This window comes from Zootoca vivipara, chromosome 9, assembly GCF_963506605.1.
Source record: "Zootoca vivipara chromosome 9, rZooViv1.1, whole genome shotgun sequence".
NCBI lineage: Eukaryota > Metazoa > Chordata > Lepidosauria > Squamata > Lacertidae > Zootoca > Zootoca vivipara.
This window is the reverse complement of record NC_083284.1, coordinates 9,275,778-9,297,066: the sequence shown is the minus strand read 5'-3', so window position 1 is coordinate 9,297,066 and position 21,289 is coordinate 9,275,778. Positions and strand designations below refer to the sequence as shown.

Sequence of the window (21,289 nt, the reverse complement as noted above, 5' to 3'; positions counted from 1 at the left end):
ATGGACAAATCGATCAACTTCAGGTTCTCTCCATTTTTCATATTTCCAAACTTAAGTTCCATTCACCGCATCAGTTTGTTTCTTTGCTTGGTTTTTTTTAAAAAAGTTTATTATTATAATCTTTATTTATTGTATACCACCCTTCATCCGAAGATCTCAGGGTGCTTTACAGCATAAAAATGTAAGAGAAAAACACAAAATGCATAATAAACACAAGAAAACAATAACCCCCCTCCCACAGCACACTTAAAAGGGCATCAGATGTCAATCAGCCAAAGGCCTATTTGAAGACGAATGTTTTCGCCTGGCATCTAAAGGTGCATAATGAAGGCACCAGACGGGTCTCCCTGGGGAGAGCATTCCACAAATGTGGAGCCACTGCAGAAAAGGCGGTCTCATGTTGCCACCCTCTGGACCTCTTGCGGAGGATGAACATGAAAAAGGGCCTCTGAAGATGATTGCAGGATCTGGGTTGGTTCATATGGGAAGAAGCAGTTTTTGAGGTATTACAGTCCTGAGCCATTTAGGGATTTATAAGTTAAACCCAGGTGGCGCTGTGGTTAAACCACTGAGCCTAGGACTTGCTGATCAGAAGGTCGGCGGTTCGAATCCCTGTGACGGGGTGAGCTACCATTGCTTGGTCCCTGCTGCTGCCAATCTACCATAGCAGTTCGAAAGCATGTCAAAATGCAAGTAGATAAATAGGAACCGCTACAGCGGGAAGGTAAACGGCGTTTCCATGTGCTGCTCTGGTTTGCCAGAAGCGGCTTTGTCATGCTGGCCACATGACCTGGAAGCTGTACGTCGGCTCCCTCGGCCAATAATGTGAGATGAGCGCGCAACCCCAGAGTCGGTCACGACTGGACCTAATGGTCAGGGGTCCCTTTACCTTTACCTTTAAGTTAAAACCAGCACTTTGAATTGGGCTCAGAAACTGGCAGGCCAAGATCAGTGTAATATGCTCAAACCGCTTTGTCTCAGTGAGCAACCTGGCCTCTGAATTTCTGCACTAGCGGAAGTTTCCAAACCGTCTTCAGAGGCAGCCCTACAAATAACAGGTTGTAATCTAACCTAGAGGTTACCAGAGCATAGACAGCAAAAGTCCCTGTTCAGATAGGAGCAAACCTGGGCCACTAGTCAAAGCTGATGGAAGGCACTCGGTGCCACTGAGGCCACCAGAAACTCAAGGATCCAGGAGTACCCGCACGTACTTGCTCCTTCATGGGGAATATCTGTATTGATCTGCAGTTTGTTGGCTCTCTCCCAGTCCATTACTGAGGCAAAACATCAGTCCAGCACCTCCACTGCCTCACCTGCAGATGTAAAGGAGAAGTAGAGTTGTGTGTCATCAGCATATTGCTGACAACACCACTCCAAAACTCTGGATGGCTCTGCTCAGCAGTGTCATGTAGATATAAAATCAAACCCTGAGGGGGCCAAAGAACACGTCCCAAGCATTCACCTCCAGAAACAACCACCTAAGTAGGACCAGAACCACTTCAAAGCAGTGTCACCCACCCCTAACTTGGGGAGCCACTCTATAATAATAATAATTATTATTTATTTATACCCCGCCCATCTGGCTGGGTTTCCCCAGCCACTCTGGGCAGCTTCCAACAGAAAAACAAAACAAAACAATCGATTAAACATTAAAAGCCTCCCTAAACAGGGCTGCCTTCAGATGTTCTCTAAAAGTCTGGTAGTTATTTTTCTTTTTGACATCTGGTGGGAGGGCGTTCCACAGGGTGGGCGCCACTACCAAGGAGGCCCTCTGCCTGGTTCCTTGTAACTTGGCTTCTCACAGCGAGGGAACCGCCAGAAGGCCCTCGGCACTGGACCTCAGTGTCCGGGCAGAGTGATGGGGGTGGAGACGCTCCTTCAGGTATACTGGACCGAGGCTGTTTAGGTCTTTAAAGGTCTGCACCAACACTTTGAATTGTGGTCGGAAACGTACTGGGAGCCACTCTAGAAGGATACCATAGTCAATGATATCAAAAACTGCTGAGAGGTTGAGGAGAATTAACAAGGATAGTTAATTCCTCTCCTGACAGAAGTCTTCCAACAGGGTGCCCAAAGCAGTTTCTGTGACAAAACTGGGCCTAAACCCTGATTTAAATGGATCTAGAAAATCAGTTTCCTCCAACAGCACCTGGATCTGGTCAGAGAACCTTGCCCGAGATAGTCTGTTCAGGTGTTCCATTGCTAGAATGTTAATCCCTGTTCTCTGTATGTGTGTCCATTTACATGAGAATGGAAACACTGCCATGAGAGAGAGAAAATATACTTATTGCAGGGGGTGGGAGGTGGTATTATGGATAATTATGGAGAGAATTGGCAGCTGGGCAAACTCACATAGTCACACAAATAATCTAGCCTCAGCCTTTGTATAATTTGTACAGCAAGGTTTCAGCTGGCAGTTTTCCATTTTAGACTGTTTCAAGATGCTGAATGGGTTCATTAATCACTGTAAGCATAACAGCGAATCACTAAACAAATCACACTAACGGCTCTCCACATACACACAAACATATCCATGATTTTTGAACTGGCAAAATACAGCATATTGGGCAAATTCATCGTGGATGGCTGACTGATATTACACTGATTGTGCAGACAAGCCTTTGCATCTGTTTAATTCTTAATTAACTAGACACTCCAATGATGATTAGCTGATGGCCACTGACTCAGATGGCTTTAAAAGAGGATTAGGCATTCAGTCGATTGCAGTGGGGTTTGTTTGTATGTGTGACACAGGGCCGGCGCATTCATATAGGCGAGCTTGGCAGCTGCCTGTGACAGGTGGGTGGAGGGAATTATTGGGTCAGATTAGCCATTGTCTTGTTGTGCTGTATGTACAATATAGGAGAGCCATACCAGGGTGAAGGAGTCCTTCTTTGCTTGTCTCCATGCTAGTTTAAGTTTGTTGATTAACTTTTCTAGTAGGGCGGTATCCCATACATTTTGGTACCAGTGGTATATGTTTGCTCCTGATAGGTCTTGTCATGTACATGTGTCGTGTTGTCCTGGAGGATATTTAATAGGGTTAGTTCTGGAGTTGCTTCTATTTCCTGTTTTGTTATTTTGGAGATTTCCTGCAACACTGATACCCAAAAGGAATGAACTTTGGGGCATTTCCACCACATTTAGAGGTATGTGCCTATGGAGGGGCAGCCTCTTCAGCATTTAGCTGAGGTTCCTGGATGTATCAGTGTCAGCTTCCATGGTGTTAGGTACTATCTATAGATAAGTTTCAGACTGAACTCTCTTCTTTTGGTTGAGATAGATTTAAATGGTAGTTTGAAACACATTTCTGACCATTGGACAGAATTTATTTTGTATCCTATGTCATGCTCCCATTAATCGTTAATCATGGTGTGTGTGTGTGGGGGGGGGTTGTACTGTCTTGAAGTAGTATTTTATATAATGTAGATACCACTCCTTTGCTCTGTCCCTCTGTTGTTAGGAGGAGTTTTTCAAAGTTAATCAATGTTGCTGGGTTGTCGAAGAAGGCTTGTACAGTAGTTGGTGGTGGATCAGCCAGGGTATTGGAGTGTCCCGTGGTTTGTCTTGCATTTCCCATGTTATACTATACGTACTTTTTCTTGTTTGTTTGTTTTGTAACACAGGTAAATCTTTAATAATAAACAATTGATTTTTTTCGATTTTTTTTATAGCACAATCCTTACTTTATTGGACCTTTCCCCTTACAATGGACAACTTTGGCAGTATATTAAATGCAAATACAGTAGGTGATGACCAATGTTAGTCATACTTGTAGTAGAATCTCTGACACTCAAGTATTTCAATTTCAAATAGCGGTCTACGCCTGTCAGGGTTGTAGTGACTACTCTTGAGTAATGGCCGTACACATGCTTGTCTTTCAGACGTTTTTATTGGTGCACATTATTTACAGTGTAACGGATTGCTCATTTCATGTCTACCCGCTTGAGTCAGATTCCTGCACTACTTCCTTCCGTGTTCGGGACCAGCATAAAAGCCTCAGAACTGAGAAGCGCCTCCCTTTCCTCTTCCTTCTCAATTCCGGCGTCGGGGGGGGGGGGAACGGGTCTTCTGTCTGACCTATTCCTGTCCACTCTTTCCACCTCCCTCTCTTCCTGCCTATGGAGTAGGGGCTCTTTGATGTTGCCAGAGCCCTGGCACTCCCTCTCCATTTCCTGGCTCACCCCTTCAGACCCCTTGCTCTCATGACTGCTTGGAGACGGGCTGCTTCTGATGAGGGGGGAGGGTTCTCTATAATCCCTCCCTCTTACAACGCCGCTACGGCTAGGATACCCAACACTGAATATGCCTTATTTTAATTCGCTATATACTGGCAACTCAGCAGTATAATAAAGGGCACATGCCCTCTGGCAAATTCAGCATTTGAATTGCAATAAATACTTGTACAGGCTAAAATGTATGATGGTTTAGGTCAAGACTACAAAGGCAGCTCCACCTCTATTAAACCTAAAGGAAGCTGTTCCTAGTATCGTTTTACTAGTGAACTTGCAGAGGAATGTTTCAATAAATTTCAGATGTGAAAGCTCCCGCCTGATACGCCAATTTCAAGCCTCAGGCAACAAGACCCCAATGGATATAATCCCATTACTTGGAAGTCATAAGTAAAATCAAACCTGACATGGCTGTTTTGAAGGTAAGCCCAAAATGCTGAGACGTTTGTCAAATCCAGTCCTTCCCCTTTGCAATAATAAAGCAATGCTTGTTTCCTCGAGCACTTGTTTTACCACAGTTTTTAAAAAGAGGAATAAAAGGTAAAGGGACCCTGACTGTTAGGTCCAGTCATGAACGACTCTGGGGTTGCGTGCTCATCTCGCTCTATAGGCCAAGGGAGATGGTGTATGTCCACAGACAGCTTCCGGGTCATGTGGCCAGCATGAGTAAGGCACTTCTGGTGAACCAGAGCAGTGCACGGAAACACCATTTACCTTCCTGCCAGAGCGGTACCTATTTATCTACTTATATAATAATAATAATAATAATAATAATAATAATTTATTATTTGTACCCCGCCCATCTGGCTGAGTCTCCCCAGCCACTCTGGGCGGCTCCCAATCGAATATTAAAGCAATACAAAATTACATATTAAAAACGTGCTTTCAAACTGCTACCTTCCCACTGCAGAGGTACCTAGTTATCTACTTGAACTGCCGTGTTTTCGAACTGCTAGGTTGGCAGGAGCTGGGACCGAACAATGGGAACTCACCCCGTCGTGGGGATTCTAACCACTGACCTTCTTATCGGCAACCTTTCTCCCTCCTCTATATAAAAGGATGTCATATAGAGGAGGGAGAAAGGTTGTTTTCTGCTGCTCCAGAGAAGCGGACACGGAGCAATGGATTCAAACTACAAGAAAGAAGATTCCACCTAAAAATTAGGAAGAACTTCCTGACAGTAAGAGCTGTTCGGCAGTGGAATTTGTTACCAAGGAGTGTGGTGGAGTCTCCTTCTTTGGAGGTCTTTAAGCAGAGGCTTGAGAGGCATATGTCAAGAATGCTTTGATGGTGTTTCCTGCTTGGCAGGGGGTTGGACTGGATGGCCCTTGTGGTCTCTTCCAACTCTATGATTCTATGAAGCCCTAAGCTCTGTGGTTTAGACCACAGCGCCACCCGTGTCCCATGAAAAAGAGGATTAGGCAAATTCAAAGAGGATACCATTATCAATGGCTATTGGCCAAAATCGAGGCTATGCTGCACCTCCAAGAACCTCCATGGGGTTCCCATAGGCATCTGGTTGTCACTGTGAGAACAGAAATCTGGACTAGATGGGCTATTGGCTTGACCCAACAGGGTTCATCTTATCTTCTGGTGTTCTTATATTTTACTAGTGGAATTCAGCCCGTTTAAAAACGGGCGCTAAAACGCTGCTGTCGTGCAGCGCCGGCATGGGACGGAGCTTCGGAGGTCTCCGAAGCCCCGTCTCATGTGGGAGGTGCGCGGCGAGGCGGCGGGGGGGAGAGAAGCACTTCTCCCGCCCCCCCCCGCCACGCACCTCCCGCATGAGACGGGGCTTCGGAGACCTTCTCCGAAACTCCGTCCCATGCCGGCGCTGCTTGCCGAGGCGGGGGGGGAGGAGCGCTTCTCTCCCCCCCCCCGCCGCCTCGCCGGGCACCTCCCGCATGAGACGGGGCTTCGGAGAAGGTCTCCGAAGCCCCGTCCCATGTCGGCGCTGCGTCGTGAGGCGGCGGGGGGGAGCGCTTCTCCTCCCCCCCCCCCCGCCACCTCGCCGCGCACGCCAAGCCAGTCCCCGAGCCGAAGTGCGGCGCGGCGGGTGCTTTTCGCTGTTTGCCTCCCCCTTCGCTCCAGGAAGGCAAACGGCGAAAAGCCCCCGCCGCGCCGCACTTCAGCTCGGGGACTGGCTTGGCGGCGGCGGGAAAAAGGGGAGGAATTCCTCCCCTTCTTCCCGCCGCCGCCAAGCCAAAGCCGGCTTCCCTCAGCGCCCGCTGCCGCTTCGGCTTCCTCGGGGAAGCAAGCAGGCGGGCTGTCTGCCTGCTTGTGTTCGCCGAGGAAGCGCCGTCCCATGCCGGCGGTGCGCGGCAAGGCTGCCGGGGGAGCGCTTCTTTCCCCCGCCGCCTCCAGCATGAGACTGGGCTTCGGAGCGGCGGTTGGCGGAGCGGCGGTTGGCTGTTGTCTCTCCGTCCAATCCCTGTGTCCCTGGGGCCCATGCGCAGTGACCCAGGGACACACGGGACAACTGGACGCAGGGACAACTTGGGCATTATTATATAGGATAGTATACCTTCTTTTCATACTAGTTACAAGACACATTTTAGAGTTCCAAGATGCATTCCCTTTCCTCACTGACTCCATTTTTCAATTGTTTGATTTCTGCAGTCAAGCGCAGTTTTAACATGGACAAGAACCTGGACGCCAATCCTTCAGTCAGCGGTCCTCCCGTGAGAAATTGCAGTGGACATATAAGCAGCTGCAACATGGAGACCAACATTTCCTATGTGGGTTTCTACCTCCATCAGCCGCTCGTGGCGGCAGTCTTCATCATCTCCTACCTTCTCATCTTCCTCCTGTGCATGATTGGCAATGGAGTGGTGTGTTTTATCGTGCTGAGGAGCAAACATATGCGGACCGTCACCAACCTCTTCATCCTGAACCTTGCTGTCAGTGACCTGCTGGTGGGGATCTTTTGCATGCCCACTACCTTAGTGGATAACATCATATCAGGTAAATCTTGTTTCTAGCTTGTATCCAATGACGTCATGGAAGGGGGACCACCCCTGATCATTGGCCATGCTAGCTAGGGCTGATGGGGATGGGGAGTCCAGCAATATCTGTAGGGCCATAGATTCCCATCCATGGACAACATCATACTCAGATCCATCCCTGACCATTGGCCATTCTTGCCGGGGATGATGGGAGTTGGAGTCCAGCAACACCTGGAGGTCCATAACTTTCCCACCATGAACAATGTCATACACATAGCAGACCATGACCAGCATTCCAAACCCTAGGTCACGGTGAGGAATTGTGTTGCCCTCCAGGTTTGGCTGGATTCCCATTCCCATCATCATTGACCACTTGCCATGCCAGCTAGGGCTGATGGGAATTGGAGTCCATCAACATCTGGAAGGCCACAGATTCCCCATCCCTGAACTAAGTCGTACCTAAAACAGACTCTTGTAAACAGTGGCACAAGCTAGTCATCACTTAATGTATGGTAGATCCATTGAACCTAATGGACTTGACACAGGCTGCATTTAGACAGCACTTTATTTCATTTTCCTGATATTTCCTTACCTGATAATTTCCATTTTTTATGTGCTCTTTCACACAGCATAAAAGGCACCTCTGGAAAACGAGTGGAAATTTAGCATTCATTTTTTTGTATTATTTTACTTCCATGAAAAAACCCATTTGCAGCCCCATTAACCTGGAAAATCATGTGAGTTCTGCAGTGTAATTTCACATGCTGAAAATTCCCGCCCCCCAGTAGTATTCCAGCATAGAGTTCTTTCCCACCATTTAAAATCTAATGCAACATGGTGGTATATCAATCAAAAAGCCATGCTTATGTAATCCAGCAGGTCTTGCAGTGTAAAAAGAATGTTAGAATCCAGGATAGAAGCACTAGGACTTCAACTAGGAGAACTAATGCAATAATCCACAAGTTGTGTTCATTAATTTCTGTGGTTCATAGTAAAAATTTGTTGAATACCACCCATTGATTTTAGTGGGAACTGAAAAAACCTCCCACACTCAACTTCATACGCAGACAAGGACAATTTAGTCCCAATGTGTCCTTTCTTTTTGATAAGCAGTTCCAATATCTGATAACCATTTTCTTTCAAAACTCCAGGATGGCCCTTTGGGAATATTGCCTGCAAGATGAACGGAATGGTCCAGGGAATATCTGTCTCGGCTTCTGTCTTCACTTTAGTGGCAATTGCAGTTGACAGGTATGTCTCTGTAACAGCCTGATACGGAACACATAAAATGTCAGTCATACCAATTGTCCAAGGTTGCTGTCTTTGCAAGCCTCTTCACTTCTTGTGGAGTAATGCCATTGTGCAGTAGCGTCAGGAAGAAATCTGGTGGGACAAGACAGCACAATTATGCAGTGGTGAACTTGTTGCTCTGTGAAGAAGCTTTTCAGAACATGTGGGGGTTTGTAGCCTTCTTTCGACTGATGTGAGAGACTTCCTCCGCAAACCTGTTGTGATTCAAGCTTTACGGGAAAAGAGGCAGAGAGAGAGAGAGAGAGAGAGAGAGAGAGAGAGAGAGAGAGAGAGAGAGAGAGGTGGGGATTCCAGGTCTATCAGAGTAAATGTTTTGTGAAGGAGCTTTTCAGAACATGTGGAAGTTTGTGGCCTTCTTTCGACTAATGTGAGAGCTTCCTCTGCAAACCTATTGTGATTCAAGCTTTATGGGAAAAGAGGCACAGAGAAAGAGAGAAGAGGTGGAGCAGAGTAAGTGCACAGTTTAGCAGGACACAGAGTTTATGGCTAAGGAGCCTTAACATCATGATGGAGCTCATGAGGCCTTAGGCCCCATCTGTGACATTTCTACATCAGAACATAGGAAGTTGCCTTATACTGAATCAGACCATTGTTCCATGCTGATTGGCATTGGCTCCTGGGGGTTTCAGGCAGATGACATTCCCAGGCCTACCTGGAGATGCTAGGGGTTAAACTGGGACCTTCTGTAGGCAAGCCTGATGCGCCATCACAGATCTTCCTCTAATCACATACAGTGGTACCTCGGTTTACAAACACAATTGGTTCCGGAAGTCTGTACTTAACCTGAAGCGTACTTAACCTGATGCAAACTTTCCCATTGAAAGTAATGGAAAGTGGATTAATCTGTTCCAGACGGGTCGGCGGAGTACTCAACCTGAAGCGTACTTAACCCAAAGTATAAGTGTAATTGGTTCCGGAATTCTGTACTTAACCTGAAGCGAACTTTCCCATTGAAAGTAATGGAAAGTGGATTAACGCATTCCAGACAGGTCTTAAACTGAAAATTCTCAAACCGAGGCGTACTTAAACTGAGGTATGACTGTACCAGCATGGAAAAACATGTCTCCAAGAGCAAGGCTGCAAGGAGGAGTGAGAGAGAAATTTGATAAATAAATTAAATAAACCAGCCATGGTAGCTTGTCCAATCAAAACAGAAAGTTCTGGGCTATATGGGCCAATGGTCTGTGTCTGTGTCTCATAGTTGATGAAGTGCTAAACCCAGGCTAGCCAATGTGATGTCCTTCAGAGGTCGTGAGACTTCAACTCCCACATAGTTTCTGGCAATTGGCCATGTTGGCTGAGAAGGGTGGGTGCTGTAGTCCAACAACCTCTGAAGAGCACCATATTGGCTACCAATGCACAGAACCATAGTTTAGCGTAATGTTAAGAAGAAGTGTGGTTTCTTCACACCCCTCTCTTCCTCTGGTTTTTATATTTGTTGAGAGCAGAGCCCACTCCAATTTCCCTCACACCAACCTGACTGAATAATTTTCAGTACTGGCCACAATAACTGTAAGGGTGTTATTGCGGCTACTCTTGAGTAAGGATGCCCAAGTCCGTACTTGTCTTTAAAGGTTTTATTGTGCATAGTATTTACAGTGCAGAGATAGCAGAAAACATGAGCTCCTAGTCACTCGCAGAATCCGGGAGTGGACATTTCCTGTTGTGTGACCAGCATAAGAGCTTGGGCACCCTGAAATGCCTCCTCCCGACCTTACGTTTAGTGGCACACCTCAATTCGGGTGCCAGAAGGGGCTGCCTGTTCCCCTCCACCTCTTGGTCAAGGTTCTCCAACATCACTGAGCCTTGCCTCTTCCATACCGCTAACTTCCTCATTCCCCCCACCTGACCCACTGCTGCTGCTCTCACTGGGTGAAGAGCTGGTCAACAGGATGGGGGGAGGTTCCCTGTAGGAAGGCCGCCTGAAAATAACCTTTATTATTAATATTTCCCAAGTTCCGTTAACTTCATAGCATCTTTTATTCTTCTTTTTTCAAAATAAAAATCTGCCATTTTAGTGATCATTGTTTTATGATCATAGGCAAATGGCCCTGGAAATGCTAATAGGCAGAATACAAATGACCCAAAATAAATAAATAGGAAAAACTCATACAATCAAGCACCCACTCAAGGGTGGATTCCTAGGACTGGATTCAACTAATTGGTCCTGCTAGTGGAAGCCCCACTTCCTGCTTTCCCTTCTCTCCTTCCCCGGTACCCCATTCCCTTCAATTGGCGGTGGTCAGCAGAACTCACAGAACAGTGCATGGGGGAAGGAGGAGAGGAGCAATAATGCACCATCAGAACTTTTGTGACAGGGTGGCATTGAATTCCTTCACTAATGTTTGGGATTCCACACAAACACACACGGCCTGAACCTCACTTTCAACCAATAGATCTTCCTTTGGAAAATAGCTAGAATGCTTCAGTGAATTCTTCTTTCTGCAGCCCTACAAAGTACCCAGTGGATGAGATAATACTGTTCTTACTGGCTGCGTACAATACAGAGTCTTCAACATCCTGGAACACTCTGGTAGGTGGAGAGGACCTGTACCGATCACTGTCCTGCTCCTTCTTTTTGCTGCCAGAATAAGGGGAAGACTCTAATTCACTGCTAAAGCATCTGTTTCGCATACAGAAGGTCCTTGATTCAATTCCTGGCATCTCCAGGTAAGGCTGAGAATGTCCCTTATCTGTCCGAAATCCCAGAGAGACACTGTCACTCAGTGTAGACAGTACCGAACTAGGTGCATCAATATATGGCAACTTCCTATTTTCCACCAAGGAGACACATTCAGAATATGAGACATGCAGAATGGAAACCTTGTCTGTTTATGAACTTAGAGGTGCTTTTATCTCTTCCTCACAGGTTCCGCTCCATTGTTTACCCTTTCAAGCAGAAGCTCACCATCTGGACAGCAGTTGTCATCATAGTTGTCATCTGGGTCCTGGCCATTGCCATCATGTGCCCGTCCGCCGTGATGTTGAAGGTGGAAGAATCCCGGCATTTCCGAGTGATGCTCGGTTATGGCAACAGAACCAGCCCCATATACTGGTGCCGAGAGGACTGGCCGAACCAGGACATGAGGAAGATCTATACAACCGTGCTCTTTGCCAACATCTACCTGGCCCCTCTGTCCCTCATTGTCATCATGTATGCCCGGATTGGGATCACACTCTTCAACACCTCGTTGCCTGCCTCTGGGAAGAAGGGCCAGGAGCGCCACTCTGTCTGCAGGAAGAAGCTGAAGGTAATCAAGATGCTCATCATCGTGGCGTTGCTTTTCATCCTCTCCTGGCTGCCCTTGTGGACCTTGGCGATGCTCTCCGACTACGCTGACTTAAACGAGGAACAGCTGCAAGTCATCAACATCTACGTCTACCCATTCGCTCACTGGCTGGCCTTCTTCAACAGTAGCGTCAACCCCATCATCTATGGCTTTTTCAACGAGAACTTCCGGCGAGGCTTCCAGGCAGTTTTCCGGCTTCAGCTCTGCTCTGGGGACGGGATGCCCAGGGAAACCTACTCCCAGCGGGGACAGAGCAATGCCATTTTGCCAGCAGCTGTTCCGCAAGAGCCAGAGCACAGCCTTACATCGGCAATGATGGGGAAATCAACTCAGAAAGGGAACTGGATGGACAAGACACAGGTTTTGATGATGGAGAACCTCGAGCAGGTTTCCAACAACAATGGTGTTAAGCAGGACCTGCTATAAACTACCTCAGCCATTTGGTTTTGCCAAAAGAGCCATGATATTCAAGCCCTATCTGGCAAAAACAACTGCAGCTGTTTTAGGACTTTCTTGATTTTACAGTGTATATATGTTTTTGTAATTACATCTGATGGTTTGGGGGTCAGGGGAGAAAGTGGTTTCCTATGCCAGTACAAACCAGGAATGTTTATCTCATAAGCTAGAAGTGATATTTGGACCATCTCACTGGAGTCGTCTCAAAGTCCTGACTCCAAGGGACCTCTGGATCCTAGCAGGATACAGCCTGTTGCAAAACTTAAGACATACTGTCAGTTAGAAGGCCAACACCCTTCAGACTGGGAAATATTTCCAGTTGAAAAGACAATCCTGGGTAACTCAAAACAAGAGAAAACTCCTAGACAAGCCCTAACGCTCCATGGCCTTAACATAAACATTTACCCCTTTTATTAATTATTTTAGAATATATTTTAGGTCACTTCTTTAGAAGGTATCACCACTCTGAGAATTCCCTTGCTGAAGTGTCCCTCAGCTCAGGGGTGTCCCTTAGTCCCCAGCCCTCTGAATGTTGTCAAGACGACAAATCCCAGCATTTCTGACCATTTTTCTGGCTGGGACTGATGGGAGTTGAACAACATCTGGAGGGTAACAGGTTCCCCAGTCTTGCCTTAACTGGATTTTAGCATAGGCACTGGGATCATGCTCCTGACAAAGATGGAAGCAAGAACACTTTTTACTGAATAACATTAAAGCCCTCTCTCTCTCTCTCTCTCTCTCTCTCTCTCTCTCTCTCTCTCTCTCTCACACACACACACACACACACACACTTGCACATGGATGCTTGTATTCATATTTGAGTTGCTATCCTGAACGTTCAGGTTGGCGTAGTGTGGGTAGTGTTGGCGTAGTTCAGTGGCGTAGTGTGGGTTGCCAGTGCCCAGGGCCATGTGGGAGGCTGGGTGGCTGGAAAGGAAACTGTGTACACATGCACATTCAACTGCCCAGTGGCGTCTGCATCACCCAGGAGATTGCACCTGTAGAGATAAGAAAAGAGGAGTCATTCTGTTGTCTGGAATAGTCACTTCCTGGCTTGCATGGAGAAGCTGTTTTCAGTGGAGCTCACCGATAGAAGCACACAACTGTATTGAGGCAGTACCGGGTGTTGAAATTTTGCACCGGGGGGGCTCCCCCCCCCCACGCTGTGCCACCGGTTAGCATCTGTTATTAGGAGCAAATGGGTCATTAAAATTAAGCAATCTGCCATTTGTTTAACTGTGGCTACCAGCTTACCTCTGTGTAGCTATCACAGTAACTCATTGCAGTACAGTGGTACCTCGGTTTATGAACACAATTGGTTCTGGAAGTCTGTTCATAAACTGAAGCATTCATAAACTGAAGCGAACTATCCCATTGAAAGTAATGGAAAGTGGATTAATCTGTTCCAGACAGTCCGCGGAGTACTTAAATTGAAGCGTTCATAAACTGAAGCGAACTTTCCCATTGAAAGAAATGGAAAGTGGATTAATCTGTTCCAGATGGGTCCACGGAGTACTCAACCTGAAGCGTACTTAACCCAAAGCATGGGTGTAATTGGTTCCGGAAGTCTGTTCATAAACTGAAGCGAACTTTCCCATTGAAAGTAATGGAAAGTGAATTAATCCGTTCCCGATGGGTTCGCGGCGTTCGTAAACTGAAAATTCGTAAACCGAGGTGTTCATAAACCGAGGTTCCACTGTACATCAAATATGCCGGTTTCAGAACAAAGGGGGGAAAATAAAAAAAAAACCACCTTGACATTTGAGAAGATCCATCACAGTTCTAGGTATTTATGCTCCCTCTCTTCCATATGAGTGATCTAAACCTCCAGAAAGGAAGATTGATTGATCAATGTATTACCCCAAACATCTCTGTTCTAAGCTCATGATGGTCTGATTGAGAAGGCACTAACAGTGCAATCTTGCATGTGTCTACTCACAAATAAGGGACCCAGGTGCCGCTGTGGTTAAACCACTGAGCCTAGGGCTTGCTGATCAGAAGGTCGGCAGTTCGAATCCCTGTGACGGGGTGAGCTCCCGTTGCTTGGTCCCAGCTCCTGCCAACCTAGCAGTTCGAAAGCATGTCAAAATGCAAGTAGATAAATAGGAACCGCTACAGCGGGAAGGTAAACGGCGTTTCCATGTGCTGCTCTGGTTTGCCAGAAGTGGCTTTGTCATGCTGGCCACATGACCTGGAAGCTATACGCCGGCTCCCTAGGCCAATAATGCGAGATGAGTGCACAACCCCAGAGTCGGTCACGACTGGACCTAATGGTCAGGGGTCCCTTTACCTTTACCTTACTCACAAATAACCCCCACTAAGTTCTCTGGTCAGTGGCCATATAGTAGGGATATGGAATGTGGTGCCCTCCAGATGTTGCTAGACTCCAACTCCTATCAGTCCCAGCCAGCATGGGCAATGGTCAGGGATGCTGGGAGTTTGGGTCCAACAACTTTCAGAGGGCCAAAGCTTCAGTATCCCTGGGTATAGGTGTGCAGCCTCAGACCATGTTAAGAACAGCATGTACAAGAAAAAGGCAGGTCCCTTGGGTGTGTGGTGTCTCAATTGCTTAAGGCAGCCTTCCTTACCCTGGTGACAGCTGTTTTATTCTTCAACTCCCCGAGTCAGCAAAGTTTATGGTCAAGAATGATGGAAGGGTACCAGACTGGGGAAAGCTGGCTTAAGACAAGTGCCAGTACATTTTACTACTTCTCTAAATTGGGTACCACAAGCTTCTATGCTTCGGAATTGCAGTTCTCACCTCCGTGGTGCCCCATATCTTGAGCATCCTTTATAGGTATTTGAAGCAGCATTTCAATAAATACTGAAAGCATCCTGTGCCTCTGATGTTTACCTTGCTTGCATGCAATTAATATCTACCTATCCCGTTTTGTAAAGGTGATGTATTCCAAACTACAGGTGGTGCACGTCCTCCCTGTTCCTTTCTGATATTTGGGAAATGTTTTCCCTAAGCTGTGGCTGGAAAAACAAAACAGTTTTAAATGTTTATAAAATCACAAAATTTGAAAATAATAATGAATATGCTGCTTTCAATTGAGTGTATTTGAAGGATTTTAATCTGCAGGTATTTATTTGCCACGGTTGTATTATGGTTTCTCAGAGTCCCCCTGGCGATGCATCTGTGGAAGCCTCAAACTAGCTAAAGTCAGTTGTGACTAAAGCTACTTTCTTTGCGAACTTACATGGGAGTATGCCCCATTTAACATAACGGGTGATATATAAGTAATTGATGTATGGAGGTATCACTCAACTCAACAAAGTGAAAGGGTTTTTGATCCAGTGAGAGGCATTTGCTCATTGAAGAGGAAGAGGGCTTTTTGGGGGGGCAATTCCCCCCTTTCCCAACAGCCTTTGTTCTGGGCCATTGGGATCCCTGTTCTGGCATCTGTCTTGGGAGACAAAGGAGGCGTGTGTTTTTGGGGGTGAGGTCAAGCTGTTGGAAGTTTGCAGTGCCTGCTGTGGCTGTAGAGACTGATGCTGGAGAGACATGTTTTGTTGCAGCTGGGGCAGATGAAGGTGTCCAGTTGTGCTGCTGCAGATGCACCAAGGCGTTTCTTCTCTGTTCGTTCCTCCTATTCCTCCTCTGGTCACTGCTATGGATACACAACTCACCTGCCTGTCTCCAGGTGCTGCAACCATCTGCAAGGGTTTCCTACATGGCAGCATTGATGTTGCCAGCCTTCATGTCACATGTGCAGAAATCTTTATAAGACAGAGTTGGTCTGCCAACTGATTTAGTGCTGGACAGTGACTTGACCATTGAGAAATCCTACAAAACAAATTTCCTGGAGCTGCTGGGGGCTCTCAGAAGCAGGAGAAATTGGCCAACAAAAAACCCCTTTTCCATGAAGAAAGCCCTCCCACTGGATGAAAAGCCCTTGCTTTGCTGCAAGGGCATCAATAGGTTATTGCCTAGTGTAACATATTTCTGAGTTAACATGCATAACAAGGACCACCAGTATGGCTCCCTCTGGAAATTCCCATCATCCCTGGCCTTTGACCACCCTGGTTGAGTGTTGCCAATCTCTGGTGTATGTCAGAAAAGAAACTCCATTCGAAAATTAGCAAAGGGGAGAGACGAAATCAGGGAAATTCTGGTTTGGCTTTTTATTGCTTTCCTTCATTCTACAAATTATCTCCCTGGTAAGTTGGCATTTTGCAGGCAGCCTTCTTAGGTGCCCACATTTCCTTCCAGCACCAACACTTGATGCCAGGTCTGTGATATTTTGTTCGGAGCTGCCTTCAGCATGCAGCTCTCCAGGGTCTCCCCCCCTGTCCTGTTTCCACAGATACTTCAACATGAAAGTCTTCTACATCCAAAGCATATACTCTGCCACAGGGGTGCAGACCCTTTGATGTTCCACATGCCGGAGGGCTTCTTATGCGAGGCAGCTCCTCTCTCACACACGCACGCTCAGCCACTGGGCACATTAACACTTCTTGGCCCCATCTACCTTGTCACCATGGGGCACTTGTGTTCGTAGAATGTGGGCATGCTCTAACCCCGATCCTGTTGAAGTTATTCGTTACTAAGTCCCATGGATCTCAACAGAACAACTTAGTTATGACATCAGGGGAAAACAGTGGAAGAGGGGTGATGCCTTCATGCCCTGTTTGTGGACATCCTGGCCACTAATGAAGCATGGACCAAACAGGATTCTTACGTTCATATCCCTGCCAAAGAATTTTCAGTGCTGCGGCAAAACTACAGTCCTCACAGTGCTTTGTGGAAATCAGAACTTTTTCCAAACTGGTTTCAATCTGATTTAAAAAGGGGAGGGGGCAGAGACATCCTCTCTAATTGGCCTTATTTTCAGTCTTGCGTTACAATCCTTTGCCATTAACCACCAACTGCTCTTGAAAAGTATGCTTTGAATATTGGCTCCAGACCACCCTGTCTATCTCTGGAGGTCTTAAATTGAACATGCCTCCATTGCCAGTAGCCCTAGAGATAAAGGTAAAGGGACCCCTGACCATTGGGTCCAGTCGCGGACGACTCTGGGGTTGCAGCACTCATCTCACTTTACTGGCCGAGAGAGCCGGCATACAGCTTCCGGGTCATGTGGCCAGCATGACTTAAGCCGCTTCTGGCGAACCAGAGCAGTGCACAGAAACACTGTTTACCTTCCCGCTGGAGCGGTAGCTATTTATCTACTTGCACTTTGACGTGCTTTTGAACTGCTAGGTGGGCAGGAGCTGGGACCGAGCAATGGGAGCTCACCCTGTCACGGGGATTCGAACCGCCGATCTTCTGATCGGCAAGCCCTAGGCTCAGTGGTTTAGACCACAGCGCCACCTGCGTCCCGAGCCCTAGAAATAGACTTGCCTAATAAAAGCTGGTGTCGTTTTTGGCCAGTCACCAGCCATATAGGCAATTTGCGATTTGGGTGGCTCCTTCTCGGGTAACTTTGCATTCTCCTTCCTTCAGGCTTGGCTTTCTTTGAACCAGCATACAGTAAATATTTTCAAGACTTCCCTTTTCTTTGTATTGATTCTCCCCTCTCGAGCATCCCTTTGTTACTTTTGTGCTGTGCTGTCTCGCTTCCAAGTAAATCCGTTCCTCCGTTTAAGGACTTTATTTTTTTAAAAAAAGAATTGAGGATCTGAGAAATAAAAAGAAAAGAAGAGAACTTTTGTGCCACTTTTGTTTGAATGTTCAAAGACATTACCTTCCATCTACACAAACACAAGCATTAGCTTTCACAACATGATTTACAGCGTCTGGTCATAGTTTCCATTTAAAATGTGGTACACAGTGCTGGCAATGCCATTTCTAAAGGGGTATTCATACAGCTTTAAAGATTACGGAAAAGCAGTGCCACAATAATCGATGGATCAGAGCATCTTCCTGACATGGACAGTTTAAAGTAAGTGAAAAGATAGACCTTTATTGAAATACAAATGTGCAGAGGGACAGCCTCAAAAATAAGGAGACTGGAAAGAACCATATAGGCTCAAATGAAAATTGAATCATCCCAATCAGGCATCCCCAAACTTCGGCCCTCCAGATGTTTTGGACTACAATTTCCATCATCCTTGACCACTGGTCCTGTTAGCTAGGGATCATGGGAGTTGTAGGCCAAAACATCTGGAGGGCCGCAGTTTGGGGATGCCTGATCCAAATGATACAGTTTTATAAAATTACTGTTTTCTCCAGCATTCCTGATTTGTTTTCCTTTTGAAATTAAGTTTCCAGATTCATTTCCACATGGTACCTTCTTTTAGGTAGAATAATATTTGTTACTCGTACAGGAGGGAGTACCTTGGTTTTCGAACGTCATCGGTTCCAGAAGACCGTTTGACTTCCGAAACATTCAAAAACCGAGGTGCAAAGGGCAGTCTGCAAATTTAATTGAGGAAATTGACACACACTCAGCAGAAGCAGATTGACTTCCGAGGTGTGTTCGGAAACGGAAGCATTTACTTCCGGGTTTTCAGTGTTTGAAAACCGAAATGTTCAACTTCTGAGACATTTGAAAACCGAGGTACCACTGTAATTGTGCCCCAATAATAAACACATGTGCACAAGTATTTTGGTTTATGGGTTCAAATAGGCCACAACTTCATTGGTTACAGATGTGAGCAGTTTGGCTTAGGCATTGGGTGAAGCCAGGCTATATCCCAACTCCTGCCCGTCTGCAGAGAGTCCAACTAAGGCAGGCATCCCCAAACTGCGGCCCTCCAGATGTTTTGGCCTACAACTCCCATGATCCCTAGCTAAGAGGACCAGTGGTCAGGGATGATGGGAATTGTAGTCCAAAACATCTGGAGGGCCAAAGTTTGGGGATGCCTGAACTAAGGGGAAAACCAGCATTAGGGGAGCCCTATGACTTACATTCCCTTTCTCTGCCTCCCAAATTTTAGGGACCTTGCTGGAGACGGAGAGCAACATGTGAGCAGGGAGGGCAATGCAGGCAACAAAGAAATCGGCTCAGCGGAGTCCCTGGCCATTTGATTTGATTTGTAACCCTAGCTGCCAAGTACCCGGCAGAGAAATCTGGGATTGGCAGCTGGCGCCGGAAGTCGCGTCTACGCATGTCCGGAAGTGCGTAGACGCAATTTCCGGTGTCGGCGCTGGCCATTTTCGGTGCCAATAGATGGGCAAAGCGACACTGGAAGTTGCATCTACACACTTCCGGACATGCGTAGACGCGACTTCCGGCGCCGGCCATTTTCTGTGCCCATAGATGGGCAAAGCGGCACCAGAAAAATGGCCGCCGACAGGAACAAAAATAAGGGAAATTAACGGGAGAGGAGCTGGAACGGGAGACCTCCAGGAAACGGTAAAGAAAAACGGGGGTTTCCTGGGAAATACGGGGTACTTGGCAGCTATGTTTGTAACCCACTCCCTGTTGCCAACCCTCGGCATCTGACCAAGCTCTGGCCACAGCAGTTCCGTCCAGAAGGCAGGGGAGACGCCGGGCGGATTTTTGCACCCTGGCGCCACATATGCTTACGACAGCCCTGGTCATATGCTTCAATTCTGGGTGGTATTTAAAGTGATTTTATTAAAATTACAATTTAAGATGATATATGGGTTTTTACACAGGGGTGCAACTTGCACATCGGTCAGAGTTTGCCTTTCCTTGACTGGTGTAATTAACAAAAACCAAGAAATTATTGTGCGTTGCGTGGGCCTTCCAACCAGCCTGAGAAAAAAGAAGAAAAAACCCTTCCAGAACCAATGCCACATTTCAGGCAAATGAAAGATCCTCCTGGTACCACACAGGCTACATGCACTGGAGGGAGAAACCCACCAAACAGGAGGATTTGGTGGCAGAGCTGCCAAAAGATGATAAACTTGATGTACAGATGGTATTTAACACCAGTAAAATTAGCAAAGATGTATCGTACATCTGATAACAAATGTTGGAAATGTAAAGAGAAGGAAGGAACCTTTTTCCACATGTGGTGGACTTGCCCCTAAGTAAAAGACTTCTGGGAAAGGATTTATAATGAAATGCAAAAAGGGTTGAAAGACACTTTTATTAAAAAACCAGAAGCCTTTTTACTAGGAATAATAGGGGAAGAAATCCCCAAAAGGGATATTACATTCTTTCTGTATGCCACAACAGAAGCAATATTATTAATTGCCAAGAACTGGAAGATAGAAGAAATACCAACAATAGATGAATGGCAAATGAAAATGATGGACTTTATGGAACTCACCGAACTGACTGGGAGACTCCGCAACCAAGAAGAAGAGATTGTGGAAGAAGATTGGAAGAAATTTAAAATAATATTTGAAAAAAATTGTAATTTTTGACATTTTATAATCCTTAAGGAAGTTGATATAGGCTATCGGAATAGAATTAGGAGATAGGTGGTGTGTGTTATTCTATGTATATAATTATGATTAAGTTTTTAATATAGTTAATATCTTGATTTAGATATATTTCGAATTTTAGAAACTGCTAAAGATGATTAGAAGTGGAATTCAGTTGGGGGGACTTGGGGAAGTCACCCAATGAGGTTAAGGAAAAGTAGGAAATTGTACCGGTAAGAATTATTGTGTGTGTTTGTTGTTGTTGTTGTTTTGTATGTTTGTTTGTGTTCTTATAAAATGAATAAAAATTAATTTTTTTAAAAAATGATAAACTTGACGAGAGAGTAGGGAAACAGATCTTTGGGATATTGAATGAAGGTTTTGGTGCAGGTCTCCCTTTGCAAGAACGCACTGAGCTGATCCTACTTGCTCAGGCAAGGGAAACAGGTGAGCAGGGCCGGCTCTACATAGCCCCCCGATGGTGCAGTGCACCATGGCGGGGGGCTGGTAAGCTGGGCGCCGGCCTGGCAAAGCCGCACGGAAACCAATTGCACCCTGCGAGGGCGGGGCGGGCGGAGATCGCTCCTCAGCACCAGGGCGCGCGATCTGCTCAAGACGGCCCTGCAGGTGAGATCCCAAGCTTCCCAGAAGAAGACTTAGAGGACAGTCTGATCTGGTTTACAAAATCTTCTTCTTATAATAGAATCCATTTCCATAAATTGAAGGATCCAAAACAAATTGCCAGGTGAATGACGAACTGAGACATAT

At 46.4% G+C, this 21,289-nt stretch overlaps 1 protein-coding gene across 1 annotated transcript in view; it reads left to right on the top strand.

Moving 5' to 3' along the window:
• NPFFR2 (neuropeptide FF receptor 2) overlaps nucleotides 1-12,948 on the top strand; it is a 40,819-nt gene extending 27,871 nt beyond the window's left edge. Inside the window, exons 2-4 of the mRNA XM_035103082.2 lie at nucleotides 6,852-7,196; nucleotides 8,329-8,428; nucleotides 11,358-12,948. Of these exons, the coding sequence (XP_034958973.2) occupies nucleotides 6,869-7,196; nucleotides 8,329-8,428; nucleotides 11,358-12,204 (1,275 nt within the window). The 5' untranslated portion in view covers nucleotides 6,852-6,868 and the 3' untranslated portion in view covers nucleotides 12,205-12,948. The remainder of the gene's footprint in view (nucleotides 1-6,851; nucleotides 7,197-8,328; nucleotides 8,429-11,357) is intronic.
• Nucleotides 12,949-21,289: the final 8,341 nt, after the last annotated feature.